Source organism: Leptonychotes weddellii, chromosome 6 (genome assembly GCF_054177405.1).
Source record: "Leptonychotes weddellii isolate Sample4059 chromosome 6, ASM5417740v2, whole genome shotgun sequence".
In the NCBI taxonomy this organism is placed as follows: Eukaryota; Metazoa; Chordata; class Mammalia; order Carnivora; family Phocidae; genus Leptonychotes; species Leptonychotes weddellii.
The window spans coordinates 89,231,222-89,252,037 of NC_138374.1; the positions used below are offsets into that span (position 1 = coordinate 89,231,222).

At 37.7% G+C, this 20,816-nt stretch overlaps 1 protein-coding gene across 13 annotated transcripts in view; it reads left to right on the forward strand.

Annotated features, from left to right (window-relative positions):
* PRRC2C (proline rich coiled-coil 2C) overlaps positions 1–20,816 on the forward strand; it is a 90,965-nt gene that overhangs the window by 16,170 nt on the left and 53,979 nt on the right. For 8 of the 13 annotated variants that reach the window (XM_081824605.1, XM_081824598.1, XM_081824609.1 and 5 more), the window contains exons 2-11: positions 2,728–2,889; positions 3,904–4,081; positions 5,727–5,836; positions 6,971–7,096; positions 9,168–9,391; positions 13,342–13,424; positions 14,053–14,186; positions 14,267–14,354; positions 15,849–15,993; positions 17,810–17,863. In XM_081824605.1, the coding sequence (XP_081680731.1) occupies positions 2,778–2,889; positions 3,904–4,081; positions 5,727–5,836; positions 6,971–7,096; positions 9,168–9,391; positions 13,342–13,424; positions 14,053–14,186; positions 14,267–14,354; positions 15,849–15,993; positions 17,810–17,863 (1,254 nt within the window). In that variant the 5' untranslated portion in view covers positions 2,728–2,777. Of the gene's footprint in view, positions 1–2,165; positions 2,281–2,727; positions 2,890–3,903; positions 4,082–5,726; positions 5,837–6,970; positions 7,097–9,167; positions 9,392–13,341; positions 13,425–14,052; positions 14,187–14,266; positions 14,355–15,848; positions 15,994–17,809; positions 17,864–20,816 lie in introns of those variants that run through there. The other 5 variants (XM_081824601.1, XM_081824604.1, XM_081824608.1 and 2 more) reach the window with 3 other exon arrangements.

Sequence of the window (20,816 nt, forward strand, 5' to 3'; positions counted from 1 at the left end):
TACATATTGCAGAATGATTACTGCTGTAACATTAGCCGATACTCCCATCACATCAGTTATTTTTTGTGTGTAGTGAGAACACTTAAGATCTTGTCTCTTATCATCTTTGATGTATATAATACAGTATTTTGACTGTAATCATAATGCTGTGCATTAGATCTCCAGAACATACACATCTTCTAATTTCAAGTTTGTATCCTTTGCTATGGTCCATTTTGAGTTGTTTTGTATATGATAGAAGTTAGGAATCAGAATTCATTTTTTTATGTTATATATGCCTAATTGCTGCAGCACCATTTGTTAAGAAAACTGTCCCTTATTCACTGAATTTTCTTTGCATTTGTAAAAATCAGATGCCTGTATATATTTGTATTTCTATATTCTGTTTCATTGATCAGTCTTTTTTTAGGCCAGTACCACACGGTGTTCATGGCTGCCTAACAGATCATGAAATCAGGTGACATTGGTCCTTCATCTTTATTCTTTTTAATTTAATTTTTTTTTTAAGATTTTATTTATTTCTTTGACAGAGAGAGACATAGCGAGAGAGGGAACACAAGCAGGGGGAGTGGGAGAGGGAGAAGCAGGCTTCCCGCCGAGCGGGGAGCCCGATGTGGGGCTCGATCCCAGGACCCTGCGATCATGACCTGAGCCAAAGGCAGACGCTTAATGACTGAGCCGCCCAGGCGCCCCTTAATTTAATTTTTTAAAGATTTTATTTGACAGAGAAAGACAGAGATAGCAACAGAAATAGTGAGAGAGACCAGGGGGCGGGGAGAAGAGAGAATCAGGCTCCCTCCTGAGCAGGGAGTCTGACTCCGCACTCCATCCCCGATCCCAAGACCCTGGGATCATGACCTGAGCCAAAGGCAGACAGTTAACTAACTGAGCCACCCAGGCATCCCGAACTTTATTCTTTTTAAAGTTCTTTTGGTTATTCTAGGTCCTGTCTATTTTTAAATAAATTTTAGAATCAGCTTGAAAATTCTACCACCCTCTCCCCCAGAAATTCCTTCTGTGATTTTGTTTGGAATTGATTTGAATCTATAGATCAGTTTGGCAAGGAATCACAATCTTACATATTGGGTCTTTTGACCCATGCACAGGGCATAGCATCATGTATCTAGGTCTTCTTTAATGTTCTGTGGTTTTTAATATACTAATCTTGCACATTTTTTGTCAGATGTATTCCTAAGGATTTCATATTTTTAATTGCTAGTATAAGTTGTATTTTAAACTAAAAGTGCTCACATTAACTGGCAAAACCTTATAGTGGAATTGGCCTTTCTGATTTCTATAGTCTTATTGTTTATGGCTACAAATTCTTTGTTTTTAAGAATGCATATTCTTTTATAGCAATTTGGTTAGGTACGTTAAGGGATAGTTTGTCCTTGTCTTTTTTTTTTTTTTTTAAGATTTTATTTATTCACAAGAGCACAAGTAGGCAGAGAGGCAGGCAGAGGGAGAGGGAGAAGCAGGCTCTCCACTGAGCAGGGAGCCTGACATGGGGCTTGATCCCAGGACCCTGGGATCATGACCCGAGCCGAAGGCAGCTGCTCAACTGACTGAGCCACCCAGGCGCCCCTGTCCTTGTCTTTTGATGGAATTATCATTTGACTCATTTATATTACAATTATGTGTATTTGATTTATATTTTTTCCTGGTGTAGTAGGTACTGTAAAACATAAAAACAGGAGTGGCTTATAAGCATATGAAAGCATATACTGCCTGAAAACAGAAGCATATAATTAATGGAAGAATGATGTTAATCATCCTATCATATTTGCATTCCATATGCAGAAACTGATTGATGCCTGTCATCTCAAGCCTATTAAATTGAATAGTATTTGTTAAATAGACAGCATCCATAGATTTACTGTATTTGACCCATTCATTTCAGTATGGGTTAAAATTCCTTTTTTTTTTTTTAAGTAGACTCCACAGGCAATGTGGGGCTTGAACACACAATTTTTTTTTTTTTTAAAGATTTTATTTATTTATTTGAGAGAGAGAATGAGAGAGAGCACATGAGAGGGGGGAGGGTCAGAGGGAGAAGCAGACTCCCTGCAGAGCAGGGAGCCCGATGCGGGACTTGATCCAGGGACTCCAGGATCATGACTTGAGCCAAAGGCAGTCGCTTAACCAACTGAGCTACCCAGGCGCCCCTTGAACACACAATTTTGAGCAGATCAGGAGTAGCATGCTGTACTGACTGAGCCAGCCAGGCGCCTCTGGATTAAAATTCTTATTCTCTACGATACAGTTAAGCAGTTACAAACCATAAGTAACTAATATGTTCACTGAATGCAGGGCAGTTTAGTTTGATTCATTTTGTTGTGTGTTGGTTCTTCAAATTTGACAGTATTAAACAAGTATGACATTATTATCTATACAAGTTATTGAAGATGGATTTCATTCCTCACTGTTTTTATTTTTCAGAATTTTTGGGGACATTTGAATTTACTGAGAGTTTTTTGGGTTTTTTTTAAGATTTTATTTATTTGAGAGAGAGAGCACGAGCAGGGGGGACGGGTAAAGGGAGAGGGAGAGGCAGACTCTCTACTGAGCAGGGATCCTGATGTGGAACTCAGTCCCAGGACCCTGGGATCATGACCTGAGCCAGAGGCAGACACTTAACCAAAAGAGTCATGCAGGCACCCCTACTGAGAGTTTCTTTAAAGTAAGCTAAAATTTTCCTCATTTTTCTTTCTTATGTGTGTCTTAAAGGTTTGAAGGGGTGTGACAGGAGGTTTTGGACTCGATGAGTTTCCACCGAAATGTCGGAGAAGTCAGGCCAGAGCACAAAAGCAAAGGATGGGAAAAAGTATGCAACACTCAGTTTATTTAATACTTACAAGGGTAAATCTTTAGAAACTCAGAAAACCACAGGTGAGTAAAATCAAGTGGCATATTTTTATGATTTTCATGGTTTTGTTTTATTGCTATGATTGGTACTCTGGAGCTATTGCTGTTAGGAGCTAGGATAAACCCATTATTTATGCAACCTTATGTACATTGGGCTTTTTATGTGTGTACTCATTTTTCGGGGGATGAATTAAATGTCTTACAGTAGAAAGTTTATAATTTTTTAAAAAGGATTTTATTTATTTGAGAGAGAGAGAGAGCTAGCAGGAGCATGAGCAGGGAGGGGCAGAGGAGAGGGAGAAGCAGGCTCCCCGCTGAGCACAGAGCCCGTGGGGCTCCATCTGGGGACTCCAGGATCGTGACCTGAGATGAAGGCATGGAGGCAGATGCTTAACCAACTGAGCCACCCAGGAGCCCTAAAAATTTATAAATGTTTTAAAATATGTCTCTTTTTTCCTGTTTGTTGTCAGCAGAAAGTAGAACTATGTGGCTCCAAAGGGAGACTTGGTCAGTGAGATTGGTAGGCATAGGAATATACAGTAGTGGGTACTTACTACTGCTTCTAGTTATGGAAGAGAGTCCTGGGATGTTTTGTTTTGTTTTTTGATACCTTGGGCCCAGTATTTATAGTGAGAGGTGAAACCTGGACCATGTATGGTATATTAGCAGTGTTCATTATGAATGTAAAGTTAGCACATTTATTCTCTAATATACTAAATTTTGGGTTTAAAATAGATTTCTTGAAAAGATTACAAAACCACTTATCGCCTGTGTTTTCCTTTCATAGTATATAGGGTATATAGTATATAGGGTTGTTAGAATGTTTAAATCATCTTTTCAATGGCATGATAGTTTAATATAATTTCTATATTGGATTATTGTTGCAGGTGTGTGGCTTAGTTTAAAAATTCTTATTTTAAGATAAAAGAAATAATAGTTCAAGATTCCATTAACACCTGTTGTCTTTCTATATTGCTTTAAGAATAAATTGAGCAATAAAATAGATATTCAAAGAAAGTTGATGTTATTGATCTTTAGTTGCAGCTCGACATGGATTACAGAGTCTTGGAAAAGTTGGTATTTCACGGCGTATGCCTCCACCTGCTAACCTCCCAAGTCTCAAAGCAGAAAACAAAGGCAATGACCCTAATGTGAACATTGTACCTAAAGATGGCACAGGTTGGGCATCCAAACAAGAGCAGCATGAAGAAGAAAAGTGAGTCAAAGTCAACTAAAAAATGAAACTATTTCTTTGTAGGGAACTTCTTTTTTTTTAAGATTTTATTTTTAAGTAATCTCCACACCCAGCGTGGGGCTCAAACCCACAACCTCGAGATCAAGAGTTGCATGCTGCCGTGACTGAGCCAGCCAGGCACCCTGTAGGGAACTTCTGTTTGAGTTTGTTCTGTGTGCTAGACGTTGAACTCTGTATGTTAGGTATCTCAAGCCATTTGAAGTCATTTACATAGTCACCTTTTGATGAATTTTTTGTGTGTGTGTGAGTAGGTTTAGTGGCAGTATTTCCATGTGTCAAGGTAGAACAGATGACGGAATTGCTAATCACAGCTTTTCGTATGTACTGTGTCAGACGCCCTCGAACCCCCACCATATCAGGCATTCACTTTCTAATATAATTAAGAGTTGATTCTATTAAATAATTTCCATGATGCTAAGAATTTCTGTCTGCCTGGTTCACTGAAACTATACCTGATGCACATTTTAAGTGCTCAAGTAATACTATTTAAATGAATAAAGAATTAGCAAGCAGGCTACAATAGAATTAATAATGTCCCTTTTAATCATTCAGCATATATTTAGCATTCAGTATTTCAGGGATTATGCTAAGCTCTTAATTTCTTGAATGACCAAGTGAAGTAGTGGTAATTTAGAAAAATAATACAAGTAATTGGGTACTTGATGCTTTTTGCCTGTATCTGTTATCAGATTTCTGTACTCCTATTTGGGGAGCTTTATATAGTAAATTTGACTTTACTTGGATAAAACTTGTCAAAGACATTGTTCTCTGTTTCTCAGTTGTAGAATTACTACAAAAGTAGCAAGCCAGTTACAAGGTCTGAGTGTATCAGAAATATATTGCCTCTCTTAAGTCTCTTAACTACTACCTTTTTCATTTTCAAGCATTAACTCTTTACAAAGATTGACTAAAACTGTAGATTCTTTTAAAACACCTTTTACTCGGGCACCTGGGTGGCTCAGTCATTTAAGTGTCCAACTCTTGACTTTGGCTCAAATCATGATCTCAGGGTTGTGAGATCAAGCCCTGCATCGGGCTCTGCACTGGGCGTGGAGCCTGCTTAGGATTCTCTCTCTGCCCCTCCCCCCCAACCCCACCCCTCCAAAAAAACAAAACACCTTTTACTCATGGGGAGGTATCAGGCAAGTTGCTGTTACCTCTTTGAGTAACAGTAATAAGTACAGTGGTGAACCTGTTGACTGCCAGATGGAGAGTTTGCTTAGCCTTAGCCCTGGCTAAGTCCACCAGTCCAGACAGTATGTATGCCTGTAATGTTATTTCTCATTATATATAAATGTTTACTTCTTTAAAATAGATTTTGGTAGCTATACTCAATAATGAGTTTTTCTTTTTTTCTTTTTTACAAAATGAAAAACGAGTAAAGCTATCTTCTCCTTGGGTTATTAAAAGGAAGAAATGAAAGGGGATGAAAATAGCTATACTTTATTTAAAGGAATGTTGCAGAGGAAAAGCATTTGTGGGAGATGCATCTATGAGTAAATATGTAGCCAAAACAGTTATACACAAATTTACCTTAACTACAATATTCATTTTTATTTTTTTGAACATACAATATCTGAAATAATGGATTCATATTTTTTTTAAGAACACCAGAAGTTCCACCAGCACAGCCAAAACCTGGGGTTGCAGCTCCCCCAGAAGTAGCACCTGCTCCCAAATCTTGGGCCAGTAACAAGCAAGGTGGGCAAGGAGATGGTAAGTGGACAGAGGCTGGGGAAACTGGCTAGGTTTGATAGTTACTGAACAGCCATGCAGGAGATAAGGGGTGGATTTTGACAGGGGCAGAGAACGTTGTCAAGGATATACTCAGGTTCTAAAAAAGGGTCTTTCTTTCAACTGTTGGGGTAGTTAAGTTTCAGTGCCAAGACCCATGTATGAGCCAATGATAGGGATTTAAAAAGGAGTCTTTAAGATACTCTCCCACATTGTTTTTATCTTCACCCTACATGACCAGAAAAAACTTTGTACCTTCTGCTTTTTGGGGCATAAAAGTACCCAGATACTGTGTAAATAGCTGGAAGCTATATATTCATCACCATCTGTGTTCCCTAACCTCTTCTATTTCAAACATGTGCTACTCAGGATTTCCATGGTAGAGAAGAGCTGGACAGTAGCCATAAAGCATGGTAGCATGGTAGCTGTAATACTCTCCCCCCCCCCCCAGGAATGATGGACTCCCCAGCAAAATTTAAATTTTCCACTTGCAAAACAGGAAAGATCTATAAAACATTGTATAGAAAATCTAGGCCTTATCTACACCCTCAAGTTAATAAAATCAGATCTTTTAATTTATAGAGGTATATAAATAAATAGGCAAGTAGGTAGGTAGATGGGTGAATGGGTGACTAGTGAGGTGCAATCAGTATCTCAGTGATAAATTTAGTGAAGGCATTTTAGCATCATTGTGATACTTGCAGTGTTGATTCATGTATTGTTTCAATAATATTATTTGATTCTTAGAGTTATTAGCAAAGAAGTTTGACTTTTTGAAAAATGTAAGGAGTTATTGTAAAAGAAAAACAGGAGTGAAATTCTCCTCATTTTCCTTATCATCTTTAATGAGTCCTGAACAGTGTCTGGCAGATTCCTTTCTTAGATTTTTATCTCCGCATGGCTGTTCATTAACTTTCCAAGGGATTCTAATTCTAAATAAATGTTAAAGTTTTATGGATACGAACAGTGGAATAAATATATATAAACTATATAGTATATAGAATTATATATATATGGAATAATTTATCAGAGAAAAGCAGAGTCCTCTATCGTGGGAGGGTTTTTTCATTATCTTCAGTATAAAAATTACATTTAATGTTTTAAAAAAATCTGTAGGAATCCAGGTGAATAGTCATTTTCAGCAAGAATTTCCCAGCCTGCAGGCAGCTGGGGATCAGGAAAAAAAAGAAAAAGAAACGAGTGATGACAATTACGGACCTGGACCCAGTTTACGCCCACCAAGTAAGAATACTTTTTATTTCATAGAAATAGTGAATGAAATTATATTTGTATTTTATTTTGTAACATAACCTGCCCAATATTAGTGTATGTGTGACTTACCTCCTTTGAAAAGACAGAGTAACTGCTGTCATTCCGGTGTGGTTTTCACATGCACAGCATTGGTATAACTTAAGAACATGTTGGAAATGTACATCTTGGGCCTCACACCCAACCCACTAAATTAGAAATCTGCATTTTAACAAGATGCCTGGGTGAGTTCTTTGCACATTAATATTGGTCATTTTTACAGTAGTAAAAATTTTGAACCAACCCCTCTAATATGCAAATATTTATTTGTAAATCATATCCATTTATCTGCTACTCTATTAACATTCAGTGATCCTGTGCTTTCTGAACTCACACCAAAGAACCAAATAAATTTGGATAGTAAGAAATACTTGCATTATGGACATAAAGGAAAAGCTAAAAATAGAAATATAAAATCCTTGAGATTAAGTGTCTTATTTATTAATTATATTAGTTTCCTATTGTCATTACCAAATATCTGAAAGGATCCTGTATACATGGGAGATTTCTCTTTTCGGTGATGGTTACAAATCTGTATTTCTGATAACCTAATACATTTCATACTTATGGCTCATTTCTTGTCTGGTCTGGGCAAATCATCTTTTGTTATTTTTATTTTTAATTGTTATGTAGTTGACGTATTTATATTAGAAATAGATTGTCAGCTGTATTTTCTTTTTTTTTTTAAGATTTTTTTATTTTTAATTTTAAGTAATTTCTACACTCAACATGGGGCTTGAACTTAAAACCCTGAGATCAGGAGTTCCATGCTGTACCCACTGAACCAGCCAGGCACCCCTCTATTATTTTCTTGTTCAGTTGATTTTCACCAGTTATCTGTTCCTGCATAACAAATTTGGCAGCTTAAAACAACAGCTGAACTAGACTTAATGATTTCACACAGTATCCAAGGGTCAGGAATCTTTGAGCTGCTTAGCTAGGAGTTGTGGCACAGGAACTCTCTCAGCAACCTTGCAGTATGTCATCTAATGCTGACTTGACGGGGCTACTGTTCCAAGCTCACTCGTGATAGCTCTTTTATGTGTGGGCTGCTCACAAGATTGCTTCCCCAGATAAAGTAAAGAGTGACAGGACTACTCCCACTCAGGATGGAAGCCCAGTCTTTTATAACTTAACCCCATAGGAGACACAGCATCACTGTTGCTTTATTCTGTAGGTGACACAAACCAATCCTGGTACAGGGTGTGAATACCAGGAGATAGATACCCATTTTGGGTCATCTTAGAGGCTACCTTCCAAAGAGATATCCTTGTAAAATCATTTACCTATTTTACTGAGTGTAGTTTTACCAGATAATATAGTCACTGAATGCCCCCTTGGGCACATGTAACTAGCCATAGTAGCCTGAAAACAGATGAGGGCATTACTGTCACCACAGGACTCTCAACCCTCTTCCCTGAGGACATCTCCAGGTATAACAGTGACTGTAATCTCTATATCAAATAATGGTAAAGCTCAATAGAAAAGTTCTTTTTTTTTTTTTAAGATTTTATTTTTTGTTTATTTGACACAGAGAGACAACAAAAGAGGGAACACAAGCAGGGGGAGTGGGAGAGGGAGAAGCAGGCTTCCCGCGGAGCAGGGAGCCCGACGCAGGGCTCGATCCCAGGACCCTGGGATCACGACCTGAGCCAAAAGCAGACGCTTAACGATTGAGCCACCCCTCGATAGAGAAGTTCTAATATTTTCTTCCCCAACCCCAGTCTTTGCTTTTGGTGGTACCCTCTGTGGTACATCTCTGCTTTGGAAGCCACTGTTCTTGATAGCCTAAACACTTTGAAAGCAGTAGGACATAGATTAGATTTTCACTACTCCTTCAGTGTGTTTTGTTACTCTATTGATTTTTGAAATGTGCCTAGTTTGATTTCACTGTATTCCATTTTCAGCTTTTTTCTTATGCCCCTCCCCCTTTTTAATTTCAGTTCTGAATTCTGTGGTGCTGTTTCTTTGTTTTAATTGAATTTCTTACCTCTCTCCATACCAGATGTTGCTTGTTGGAGAGATGGTGGTAAGTCTGCTGGATCACCTTTGACATCTGACCAAGATGAAAAGCTCTCTGGCCAGGATGAAAGCACAGCTGGAACATCAGAACAAAATGATATCCTCAAAGTGGTGGAAAAGAGGATAGCTTGTGGTCCTCCACAGGCTAAACTGAATGGACAGCAGCCAGCTCTTGCTTCCCAGTACAGAGCTATGATGCCTCCTTATGTAAGTATTGTTAAAGAGGCAAGTTGTTAAATAAGAGGGTTTTGCTCTGGGTTCCATGGAGAGAATTAGAATGGGGAAAAGTTTAGGTCTTTATTTGCATTAACATCTAACTAAAAATTAGCATTTTCCTTGATTATGGATGCAGGAAATAAATCACAGAAGTATCAGGAGTACCCTAGTTTTTATCATTAATAGGGATCATATTTATTTTCATTTCCTATCATATTGTGGATATGGCAAAATATACTCAGTAATACTTCAAAGTAGTTATTAGACCCATGGGTAGCCCCACTTGTTATTTAATGAAAGCACATATATTACCATATCATAAATTTGTTTTTTAAATATTGTGTTAACAAAATTTTAGCATAATTGTTTTCTTTTGTAGTACTCTGTTTTAGATTATGGATTTTAAATGATTTTTTTTTTTTTTTTAAAGATTTTATTTATTTATTTGACAGAGAGAGACACAGCGAGAGAGGGAACACAAGCAGGGGGAGTGGGAGAGGGAGAAGCAGGCTTCCCGCGGAGCAAGGAGCCCGATGCGGGGCTCGATCCCAGGACCCTGTGATCATGACCTGAGCCGAAGGCAGACGCTTAATGACTGAGCCACCCAGGCGCCCCTAGATTATGGATTTAAAACATTTCTATGAGAAGAGATTTCATAGGATTGACCAGACTGCCAAGGGGGGTTGTTCATGGCACAAAAAAAGTTAATATGTGCTTTAGCTCTAAAGTTTTTATTGGTAAACATACCTTTTACATTCTTTTTAATTTCTCATTATGGAATATTTTGAGCATATGCAAAAACAGAAAAATAGTACAGTGAACCACCCCCCCTTCTTCCATATCTACCACCCATCTTCAGTAGTTATCAACTTGGGGTCAGTCTTGGTTCAGCTATTTCCCACCACCTCCAATTACTGAAGCAACATCCTAGATACATCATTTCATCCATATATATTTAAGGTTGTATTTTAAAACATAAAAACTAGGAGAAAAATCCACCATGGCATTATCATACCTAAAAGGAAAGTTTTGGTTTTTTATCTAAAAAAACACTTTTTTTTAAAGACTTATTTATTTATGGGTTGGACAGAGAGAGGAGGAGGGGGAGTCTTAAGCAGACTCTGCCCAGAGTGCAGAGCCTGACATGGGCTCGATCTCATGACCCTGAGATCACAACCTGAGTGAAACCAAGAGTCAGACGTGCAACGGACTGTGCCACCCAGGTGCCCCTAAAAAGAGTTTTTAAAAACATCAAGTCAGTATCCTGATTTCTCTGGTTATCTCATGATTAGGATCCAGATAACATCTATTCTTTGAGATTGATATTTTTTTAGGAATCCTGTTGCCTTTGGTTACTTCTTTCCCTCCATCTCTCTCGCTCTCTCTTTTTTGTGGGGGGGGGGAGCTTGTTATTTATTTGTTATCCTGTGGAGTTTTTCATAGTCTGGAGTTTGCTGATTCTATTTTTGTAGTTTTATTTAATATATATTTGTGACCCATATATTTATATAAATTAATAGGTAGATTTGGTGCCCTCAAACGTTTGTTTGCTCTCAGCCTCCTGTGAAATGATATGGTAAACTACATGTGCCCAAGTAAATAAATTAACATTTTTCAGGAGACCATTAATCTCAAAGAGAGTAAGGGTCTGGTTCTTATATATATATATATTTTTTTTTTTTAAATCTTTTTTTTTTTTTAATTTTTTTATTTATTTATTTGAGAGAGAGAGAGAGAAACAGCATGAGAGGGGATAGGGTCAGAGGGAGAAGCAAGCTCCCCGCTGAGCCGGGAGCCCGATGTGGGACTCGATCCCAGGACTCCGGGATCGTGACCTGAGCCGAAGGCAGTCGCTTAACCAACTGAGCCACCCAGGCGCCCTATATATATATATTTTTAAGATTTTATTTATTTATTTGACAGAGAGAGACACAGCGAGAGAGGGCACACAAGCAGGGGGAGTGGGAGAGGGAGAAGCAGGCTTCCCGCCGAGCAGGGAGCCCGATGTGGGGCTTGATCCCAGAACCCTGGGATCATGACCTGAGCCGAAGGTAGACGCTTACCGACTGAGCCACCCAGGCGCCCCTCTTATATTTGTTTTTATTATGACTTAATTCCTAAGTATTCAGGCTCTAAATATCCATATTTTTTCATATTTTCTATTTCTTTGTATTATTTAATTATTCTAGGGGAGAGGAGGGAAATAAATGATTAAAAAATATATATATTTTTTTAATTTGGGAGCATGATAAAAATCAGTCTTATATGCTAACCTGTAAATTATTTACACCAAACTACTTGTCTCCTAATAGTTTCCAAATTGTTCTTCCAAAGACCCCTGAATTTTCAGGCCTGGGGGTTGGGATGGTAGAAGGGAAAGTTTTAAAAGGGGAGACCAAGCAGGCTTTTTCCCAGTTTCGTCAATCATTTTATAGTTCCACTAACTAACAAAAACAGAAATGTTTTTAAAACCATCAGTATATATTGAGAATTTAAAGATTGTTTCTACACTTATTTTTATGGCAAATTCCTAAATTTTAAGCATTTAATACATCAAATTAATCCCTATGCCTGACTGATCAGCAGAAGAGGGATCTAATGAAACTTTACCTATGAACATTTGCCTCCAACTGTGTTTTTGCTAACTTTCAGTACAGGATGATGTAACCAAAAATTCTCAGCATTCGCCAGACTAAAAGCTTCTCCATCTGAGCTTCAGCTACTGCTTAACTTAAAATTAACTTGCTCTGACCCTACTTAGAAATGCATCTTTAGATGGAATGATCATATAAACATAGCCTTTCTTCAAGTATAGAGTAATTTCTTTACCTAACAGGTTTGTTGTTGTAGTTGTTGTTTTTAAAGAAAAGCTAATCTATTTCAGGATATAAATTAAGTGTTTAAGGTAATACAGTCTTTCTTTCTTGCCTGCCTTCCTTCCCTTCTCACTCCCTCCCACCCTCTCTACTTTCTTTTTTCTCCCTCTTTCCTTCTTTTTCTTTCTTTTCTTTTCTTTTTTCCTTCTTGTATTTTGACCTGGTTATAAGCACATAGCTATAAGCACATCTTTTGACATCTGTTCCCTTCTCTCGGCGGTGTTGTCTTCATACCCTATCTTTAACTTCTCCTAAACTTCACTTCTCAAATCCGAGTTCCCATAGAGAGCAACATCCTTGTACCTCAGTTTATGATAATGATCTGTATATTAGCTTGAATCAGAATCCACCTATTTCCAACCCCTGGGAAATCTCCCATACCCACTATCTTCCTCACTCCCCTGGATTATGGACCATACTTTTATCTAAACTGAATTTCTTGGGGCACCTGGGTGGTTCAGTCGTTAGGCGTCTGCCTTCGGCTCAGGTCATGATCCCAGGGTCCTGGGATTGAGCCCTGCATCTGGCTCCCTGCTCGGCGGGAAGCCTGCTTCTCCCACTCCCCGTTTGTGTTCCCTGTCTTGCTTTCTCACTCTCTGTCAAATAAATAAACTAAAATCTTTAAAATAAACTGAATTTCTTTTTACCAACAAATCTGCCTTCAGTTAATCTGCATTATGATGAAGTGTCACATTATTTCCTTTCAGGTATTTGAACTTAGGGCTTTGCAGGTCTCTGGGGTGCATGCATGTTGTCTTTTTAGGTTTTTCATGTTGGTACATAATCATGTGGTTTTGTTAATGGGATAGCAGAAGTTCTTCCTAGGATGTGTCCTAGTTATTATCCGTATTTGTAAAATCTTGCTAGACGCATTAGTCTTAACAGATGGCTTGTTATTGAGGGTGAATGATGATTTATACCAGCTGATACAACTAATTATTCATAGAATGGTTTATTATAATCTTTCTTTCTATAAATTACCTCAGGTTTAGTTAGGGTGATCTTTTATATATATATATATATAACTTGGTTGCAAAATTTATCAATTTTGTTTTCTTCATTCAGATGTTTCAGCAGTATCCGAGGATGGCTTATCCTCCTCTTCATGGTCCCATGAGGTTTCCACCTTCTTTATCTGAAACAAACAAGTAAGACTATTAAATGATAAAAGTTGCCAAGGCACGAAGGCACATATGCTCATTAAGATTTTCTGGAGGTTGAATGGATTGTAATGATTGATTCATTATTTTGACCTCAAAGTACAGTTGCCATGAACAAATAATTGACTTTTATAAGATAAAACAATACTTTATTCTTCTAAAACTTTAAATTGACGTAGGATTCTGAAAACTGAAAATCATGGCATGACAGTTGTTTATTCCTTCTTCCTTCCATGATGTTAATGATTAATGACTCCCCATTTTCTTTTCTTTTCTTTTTTTTTGCTTAATGTGAGACTCGAGCATTCTCCTCAATGATTTTTCTTAACATTCTTCATTTTGATATTAGTATTAGTCTTAGCCATATTATTCTTTAACATACTTGTTTTATTTTAAATATTTGGCAGTTAAACCCATTTTCTGATACTAAATACTTGTAACAGAATTATATATTGTCCTGAACTTATGTATTAACATTAGAATTTCTTCATACATGTCAGGTGCAAAATATTTTGTACATCATTGAAATGAACTAAATTCCAGTCTTTTAATATTTATGTAATTTAGAATCATTAAAACTTTGTATCTTTTCCCCTCATAACCTCTTGTTCATTAGAAGCCTTCGAGGAAGGGGTCCACCTCCTTCATGGGCCTCTGAGCCTGAACGCCCCTCCATCCTTAGTGCTTCAGAACTAAAGGAGCTTGATAAATTTGATAACCTAGATGCTGAAGCTGATGAAGGTTGGGCAGGTAAGAGGCAAAATTAATTAAGTGTTTTCAGTTTTTAGATGTTTTTAAACAGTCAGTCTGAATTTTCCTTAATTTACTAGGTGCTCAGATGGAAGTAGATTATACAGAACAGCTGAATTTCAGTGATGATGATGAGCAAGGAAGTAGTAGTCCTAAAGAAAACAGCAGGTAAGCTATTGGAACAACTTCCACGAGTAATACTATGAATTCATTGATATAACATCCATTTATGCAGAGAGGTTTCATTAATAGTCATTTGTTCCTTTTTTTATAGAATTTCTACGTTCTACTCCCAAGAACTTACTGAGTGGGAAGTTGATTAATAAGGCAAATTTTAAAGTACAGCTAGTCAAGGAATTAAAGTTTGATGCTTCTAAAGAAAATACATATTTTAAAAAAGATGTTTAGATCCTGGCCATCTAATTGGTGATTTTTTTTTTTTAAAGATCTTCTTTATCAGAGAGAGACACAGCGAGAGAGGGAACACAAGCAGGGGGAGTGGGAGAGGGAGAAGCAGGCTTCCCGCTGAGCAGGGAACCCAATGCAGGGCTCAATTCCAGGACCCTGGGATCATGACCTGTGCTGAAGGCAGACGCTTAATGACTGAGCCACCCAGGCACCCCTAATTGGTGATATTTTGAAAGACAATATCAGGGACTGTTTCAAACTTGTTACTTGCTTGAACTGATTAATATTTACAAAATTGGAGAAAAATTACTTGAATTACTATAGCTGCTTTTTTAAACTTCAGCAAGCAGCATTAAAGTTTGAAAAATGGGAGCTTTTCATCTCTAATACAGGGACATCAGAGTCAGGAATATATGGGTTATATACCATAAAAATTGGGCTCTTAAAATACAAGGAGCTTACATGCACATGCAGTTAGTTGCTAGAAGTTTTGGTAGAATTGGTAGAGTTTTCTAGCCATGGCATTGTAGTTTACTGCTGTTTCGTGATCAGTTATGAGATGCCTGGCACTTGTGATTTTAAAAAATACTATAGTTTGACTTCTGTTTTTTCATTAAGTCAGAATAAATTAGAATACAGGTATTAATTATAATATTACTTGGTTGCATTTATTTTTTTATTTTTATTTTTTTTTTAAAGATTTTATTTATTTATTTGAGAGAGAGAGAATAAGAGAGAGCACATGAGAGGGGGGAGGGTCAGAGGGAGAAGCAGACTCCCTGCAGAGCAGGGAGCCCGATGCGGGACTCGATCCCGGGACTCCAGGATCATGACCTGAGCCGAAGGCAGTCGCTTAACCAACTGAGCCACCCAGGCGCCCCTACTTGGTTGCATTTAGATGAGACTTTTTGGGTGGGGGTCAATCAAAATGGTTGGGATATATTCCTTTGTGAAGTTGTATGTCAAGTGTAAGTGTCCATATTTGACAACTACTCTACTGCACTTTATACCTTGTGATGATAACTTAGCCAAACCTAGGTCCTAACACATTATAGACATATGGCATATATTTACTGAATGAATGAATGAATGAATAAAAGCACCACTAGGTCACAAGACCATCTCATTCCTTGATATATTCCCACTCTGCCCACTAAAACCATATAGAAATAATCTTTATAGACAAAATGCTTTTACTTATGGTGTAGTCTGTCCACTTTACTTTCTTATTTCACCTGGATTTTGATTGCTTAGTGAGGATCAAGGTTCAAAAGCTTCTGAAAACACTGAAAACCGAAAAGAAGCAGATGAAGCTTGCAACACGAAGTCAACTTCTCAGATACCTGCCCAGCCATCAGTATCAAAAGGTCCCTATGGGAAGGGACCTCCATTTAATCAGGTTTGTTGGACTTAAGGAGATCATTGTCATTACCTGTACTTTGGTTGAATTAATCTTGTAATCATAAAATTGAAAGAAGAATTAGGAAAAGGAAACTGTATCTTTTGTCTTGAATAGTTGTACATCTAAACCATAATTTTATTGCATTATTAACAGGAGCTGTCGATACAGTAGCTAAAATTAATAAGTAGAAACTAAAGTTTCACCTTTTTTCTACTTGTAACTGTTTGGTCCTATTAAAGTGGAGGTTTAAACTTTTTCCAAACATTGCTAAGTGCTTTATGGTTTACTGAGTTCTTTGTAAATTCTAGTCAGTATTCATATGTGAAATAGTACGCTGAGTAAGGAAATCATACATAAGGAGTAGAGAAATCTATTAAGTGTGAGTCATTTTGAAGAACATTGTTAAAGGAAATAATGTAGGTAAACAGATACACTTGATTCTACTTCCAAGAAACTGCATTGCAAGCTGGGAATTACAAAGGGCTGTCATCCAGAGAGTCCACTTGACTCATAGTGTACTCAGCATGTATTTGTTGAATTCATACAAAACAGATGGAGGAACTGGTTCCTTCAAGGAGATAAAAGGTAGGTAGCTAACAGTCTCTGTAAAATGAAAAGACCTCAAATATCATTTGCGAGACAGTGTGATAAATGGTGTGACAGAGCGCACATAATGAGTTCTAAGAGCATTCTCTGGAAAAGGTTTTGCAAAAGACTTGGTACTTGAAGTGGGAATTAGCCAGTAAACAAGGGAAGAGAGAAATTTCAAGCAGTGGGAACATGTTCAGAGTAGAGAAGCACAAGAAAGCATGGCACATTCTAGAGGTCTCCAGTAGTTTGATATAGGAGAGGAGTTAAGAGAGCTGCATAACAACCAGTTGTTAAATGTATGATATACAAGGAAGTTTGAATTTTATTCTTACGGCATTGGTTAGTCATTGGAGAATAAATTTGTGAACTCTGAAAAAGGATTTTTCAAGTTTTTTTATTTTTATTTTTATTTATTTCATTTATTTTTTAAAGATTTTTATTTGACAGAGAGATAGCGAGAGCAGGAACACAAGCAGGGGGAGTGGGAGAGGGAGAAGCAGGCTTCCTGCCGAGCAGGGAGCCCAATGTGGGACTCGATCCCAGGACCCTGGGTTCATGACCTGAGCTGAAGACAGATGCTTAACGACTGAGCCACCCAGGTGCCCGTTTTTTTTTTTTAAATAAAATTCATGTTTTATGTGACTTAAATTTACTGGCTTAACATGGGGAGTGATAATCCTTTCCCATGAAAGAATAGAGGAATATCATATACCATATCTTAATGTCTTGATTTTTGTGTGTGTGTGTGTGACATTGTATTAGCAAGTGAATAGTGTTGTTAAGTGTAGCAGGTGAGTATGTATTGTATTTGATTCCAATAAGTTTTAGATGTTTCATTTCTTTAGGTAAATGTCATACATTTAGTTTGCCATTAGGAAAAAATGCAGAAAAAGAATAGGGCTTATGCAAATAAAATTTCAAAATTAAAGGCGTACTTCTCCACTGCCAAATTACCTGTGGTAGAATTTCAGAATTTATACACTAAAATTCTACTTTTTGCAAAGTCCATTTGAGATTCTAATCTTACTAAAATGGCAGAGTGATTTTATAGAATATAATGTTATGCAGTGAGTGGTGTACTTTTATTAAAAAAGAGAAAAGGATGAAGATGGTTTACTGTTTGCAATCTTGTAGTGCCACTGAAAAAAATTTATGTTCAGAAATATTTCCAGTAGATACCTTTTATCTGGTTATTTTGTAATAGTCCTTATCTTTATTATAGGAACGTGGACCATCTTCACACCTGCCACCACCTCCAAAATTGCTTGCACAGCAGGTAAATCTTAAATGCTTCTTTGTGGTCTGTGTGTATTACTTGATTTTATTTCCTTAATGGAAAGATTTCTGTATGTTTCTTATAACTTTTATGAAACAACTAGGGATATTACCTTGTTAGTTCTTTGCATATCTTTCTCTTTTCTGCTCCTCTTCATTCTCAGTTGATAGGCATGCTCCTAATTTCACTAAGAAAATGAGAAGCAACTGTTTTTCCCATTTCAGTGCCCTTATTCTGACTTCTTCCTATCCTTGCTGCTAAGGGCAACCCTTCTTACTGTTCCCTTGCTCCCATCTTCTATCACTTATCGGTAATATTATCTCCCATCTTAAACTTTTTTAAAAATCAACCCTTCTTTAACTCTCACTACCCTCCATCCCCCTATAGTTTCCACCCTATTTCTCTGTTCTCCTTCATGGCAAAATTGTTTTAGTGAGCTATTTGCACTTACTGTCTTCACTTTCTCTCTCATTAACCCTTTACAGTTACACAAACATCACCACTATGCCTTTGAAACTATTATTATGAAGGTCAGTAATGGTTTCCATCTTGCCAAATTCAGTTCTATTGTCTTCATTTTACTTAATTTCAGTAGCGGTTGACGTAGCTAATCTTTCCATCCTTCCTAAAAGACTTATTTTTTTTACTTTTAAGACATCACACTTACTGTGTTCTCTTTCTTCAATTTGTGTTTTTTGTGGGCCTTTATGGGGGGGGAGCGCACGCGCACACACACACAGGAAGGGGGAGGGGCAGAGAGAGAGGGAACAAGAGAATCCCGAGCAGACTCCCCACTAAATGTGGAGCCCGACACGGGACTTGATCCCACAACCCTGAGATCATGACCTGAGCCGAAATCAAGAGTCAGACACTTAACTGACTAAGCCACCCAGGTGCTCCTGGGTGTTGGAGGGTTAAGGGTTGTGTTCTTATTCCTTTTTCTGACTGTACCCTTTTTCTGGAACATCTCATAAATGTGCTTATGGTACTTAAATATATATTATCTTTAGCCCTTAAAGTTCTACCCTAGCTTCAGAAGTCATGTATTTAGTGATCATAAGCATCTCCACTTGGATTTCTGATAGATATGTCCAAACCATAACAATATCCCCCCCATACACATGTGACACACGTGGCCCTGCTGCTTCCCTTGTCTTCCCGTCTTATGTAATGGCATTATCATTTACCCATTTGCTCAGGGTAAAACCTAGAAGTCACTCATAACTCTTCCCTCTTTTTTATCATACATCCACCCTAATCTATCAGCAAATTATGTCACCCCTACCTTCGGAATATATTCCTATACTGAGTAATTGCCTACCACCCGTTATATTTCACTTCAACTATCACAGTAGGTTCCTAATAGGTCTTATTTCCCACTCTTCCTCCGCTTACCTGCCACCTCCATCCTAAATTCTCCTATAGTAGATCAGTCTTGTCCTATTCAGGTCCTTCCAGTGGTCTTTAAGGTCTCTGTCTACTCTCCTCATTTTATCTAGTTTTCTCTTTGTTCTTGCCACACAAGCTTTATTGCCACAAATAAAACGTTTTATTTGCTGTTTCCTCTAACTAGAGGAATATTTTCCAGAGATCCTTCTTCTGTTACCAAAGACCCAGTTAAAATGGAGAGAAACAACATCAGAGATCCTTCTTCTAATCAAATTCTTTGCTCAGGTGTTACCACTTTAGAGGCCTTCCCTAATCGCCCTACTGTGACGGGCATACACACCACAACCATCACCACCATCTCCACCAGTCGTTTTCCTTTTAACTACTGAATGCTCTTTATGGTATTTTTATATACATACAGGCTAAAACTAAACATGTGGAAGAAAGTGGAGGAAAAAATCTTTAAACTTGGGTCAACAAAGATGGTCTTGGATAATTCACAAAAGGCATGAATTAGAAAAAAAAATCTGTCAGTTGGAGTTTTAAAAACATCTCTGAGGCAATGAAAAAATATGTACACAAAAAATATTACTAATCTGACCAGAACATGTACCAGAATATATATATATATATCTTCTTTTTTAAGAAAGAATTTATTTATTTATTTTTAAAGATTTTATTTATTTATTTGTCAGAGAGAGAGCACAAGCAGGGGGAGCGGCAGGCAGAGGGAGAAGCACGACTCCCTGCTGAGCAAGGAGCCCCATGCGGGGCTCGATCCCAGGACCCTGGTATCATCACCTGGGCCGAAGGCAGACACTTAACTGACCCACCCAGGCGTCCCTGGAATACATTTTTTAAAAGAAGTACAAACAGGGGTGCTTGGGTGGCTTAGTCGGTTAAGCGTCTGCCTTTGGCTCAGGTTGTGATCCCCAAAGTCCTGGGATTGAGTCTCGCCTTGGGCCTGCTCTGCCTTTCTCTTTGTTCTCATGAATGAATAAATAAAATCTTAGAGAAAAAAAAAAAAGAACAAACAAAAGACCCTTATAACTAATAATAAGACAAATAGTCCAACAAAATGATTTGAACATTCACTTCACAGAATGAGATATATAAATGGCCAGTAAGCACAAGAAAAGATGTTCAGTATCTTAAACACCAGGGAAATGCAAGTTCAAACCACAGTGAGATTTTGTTACACATCCAAAATTTAAAGGGCTGGTGACACCAAATATGGTGGGGGTATAAAGCAGCTAGCACCCTCATAAATTACTGGTGGGGCTGTAAAACCTTGTAACCACTTTGGAAAACAGTTTGGCAGTGTCTTAATAAAGTGAAAAATACACTTACCACATGACTCGGCAGTTCCACTCCTAAGTATTTATCCAAGAGAAATGAAAACACATGCATTTACACAAAGACTTAGGCATGAATGTCCATAACTGTTTATTCATGGTTAAAAAACTAGCAGCAGTCCACGTGTCCATCCACAAGTGAAACGATGTGCCTGTGATGGAATACTACTGTGCAGCAATAGAATGGAACAAATGACGGATGGCCACCT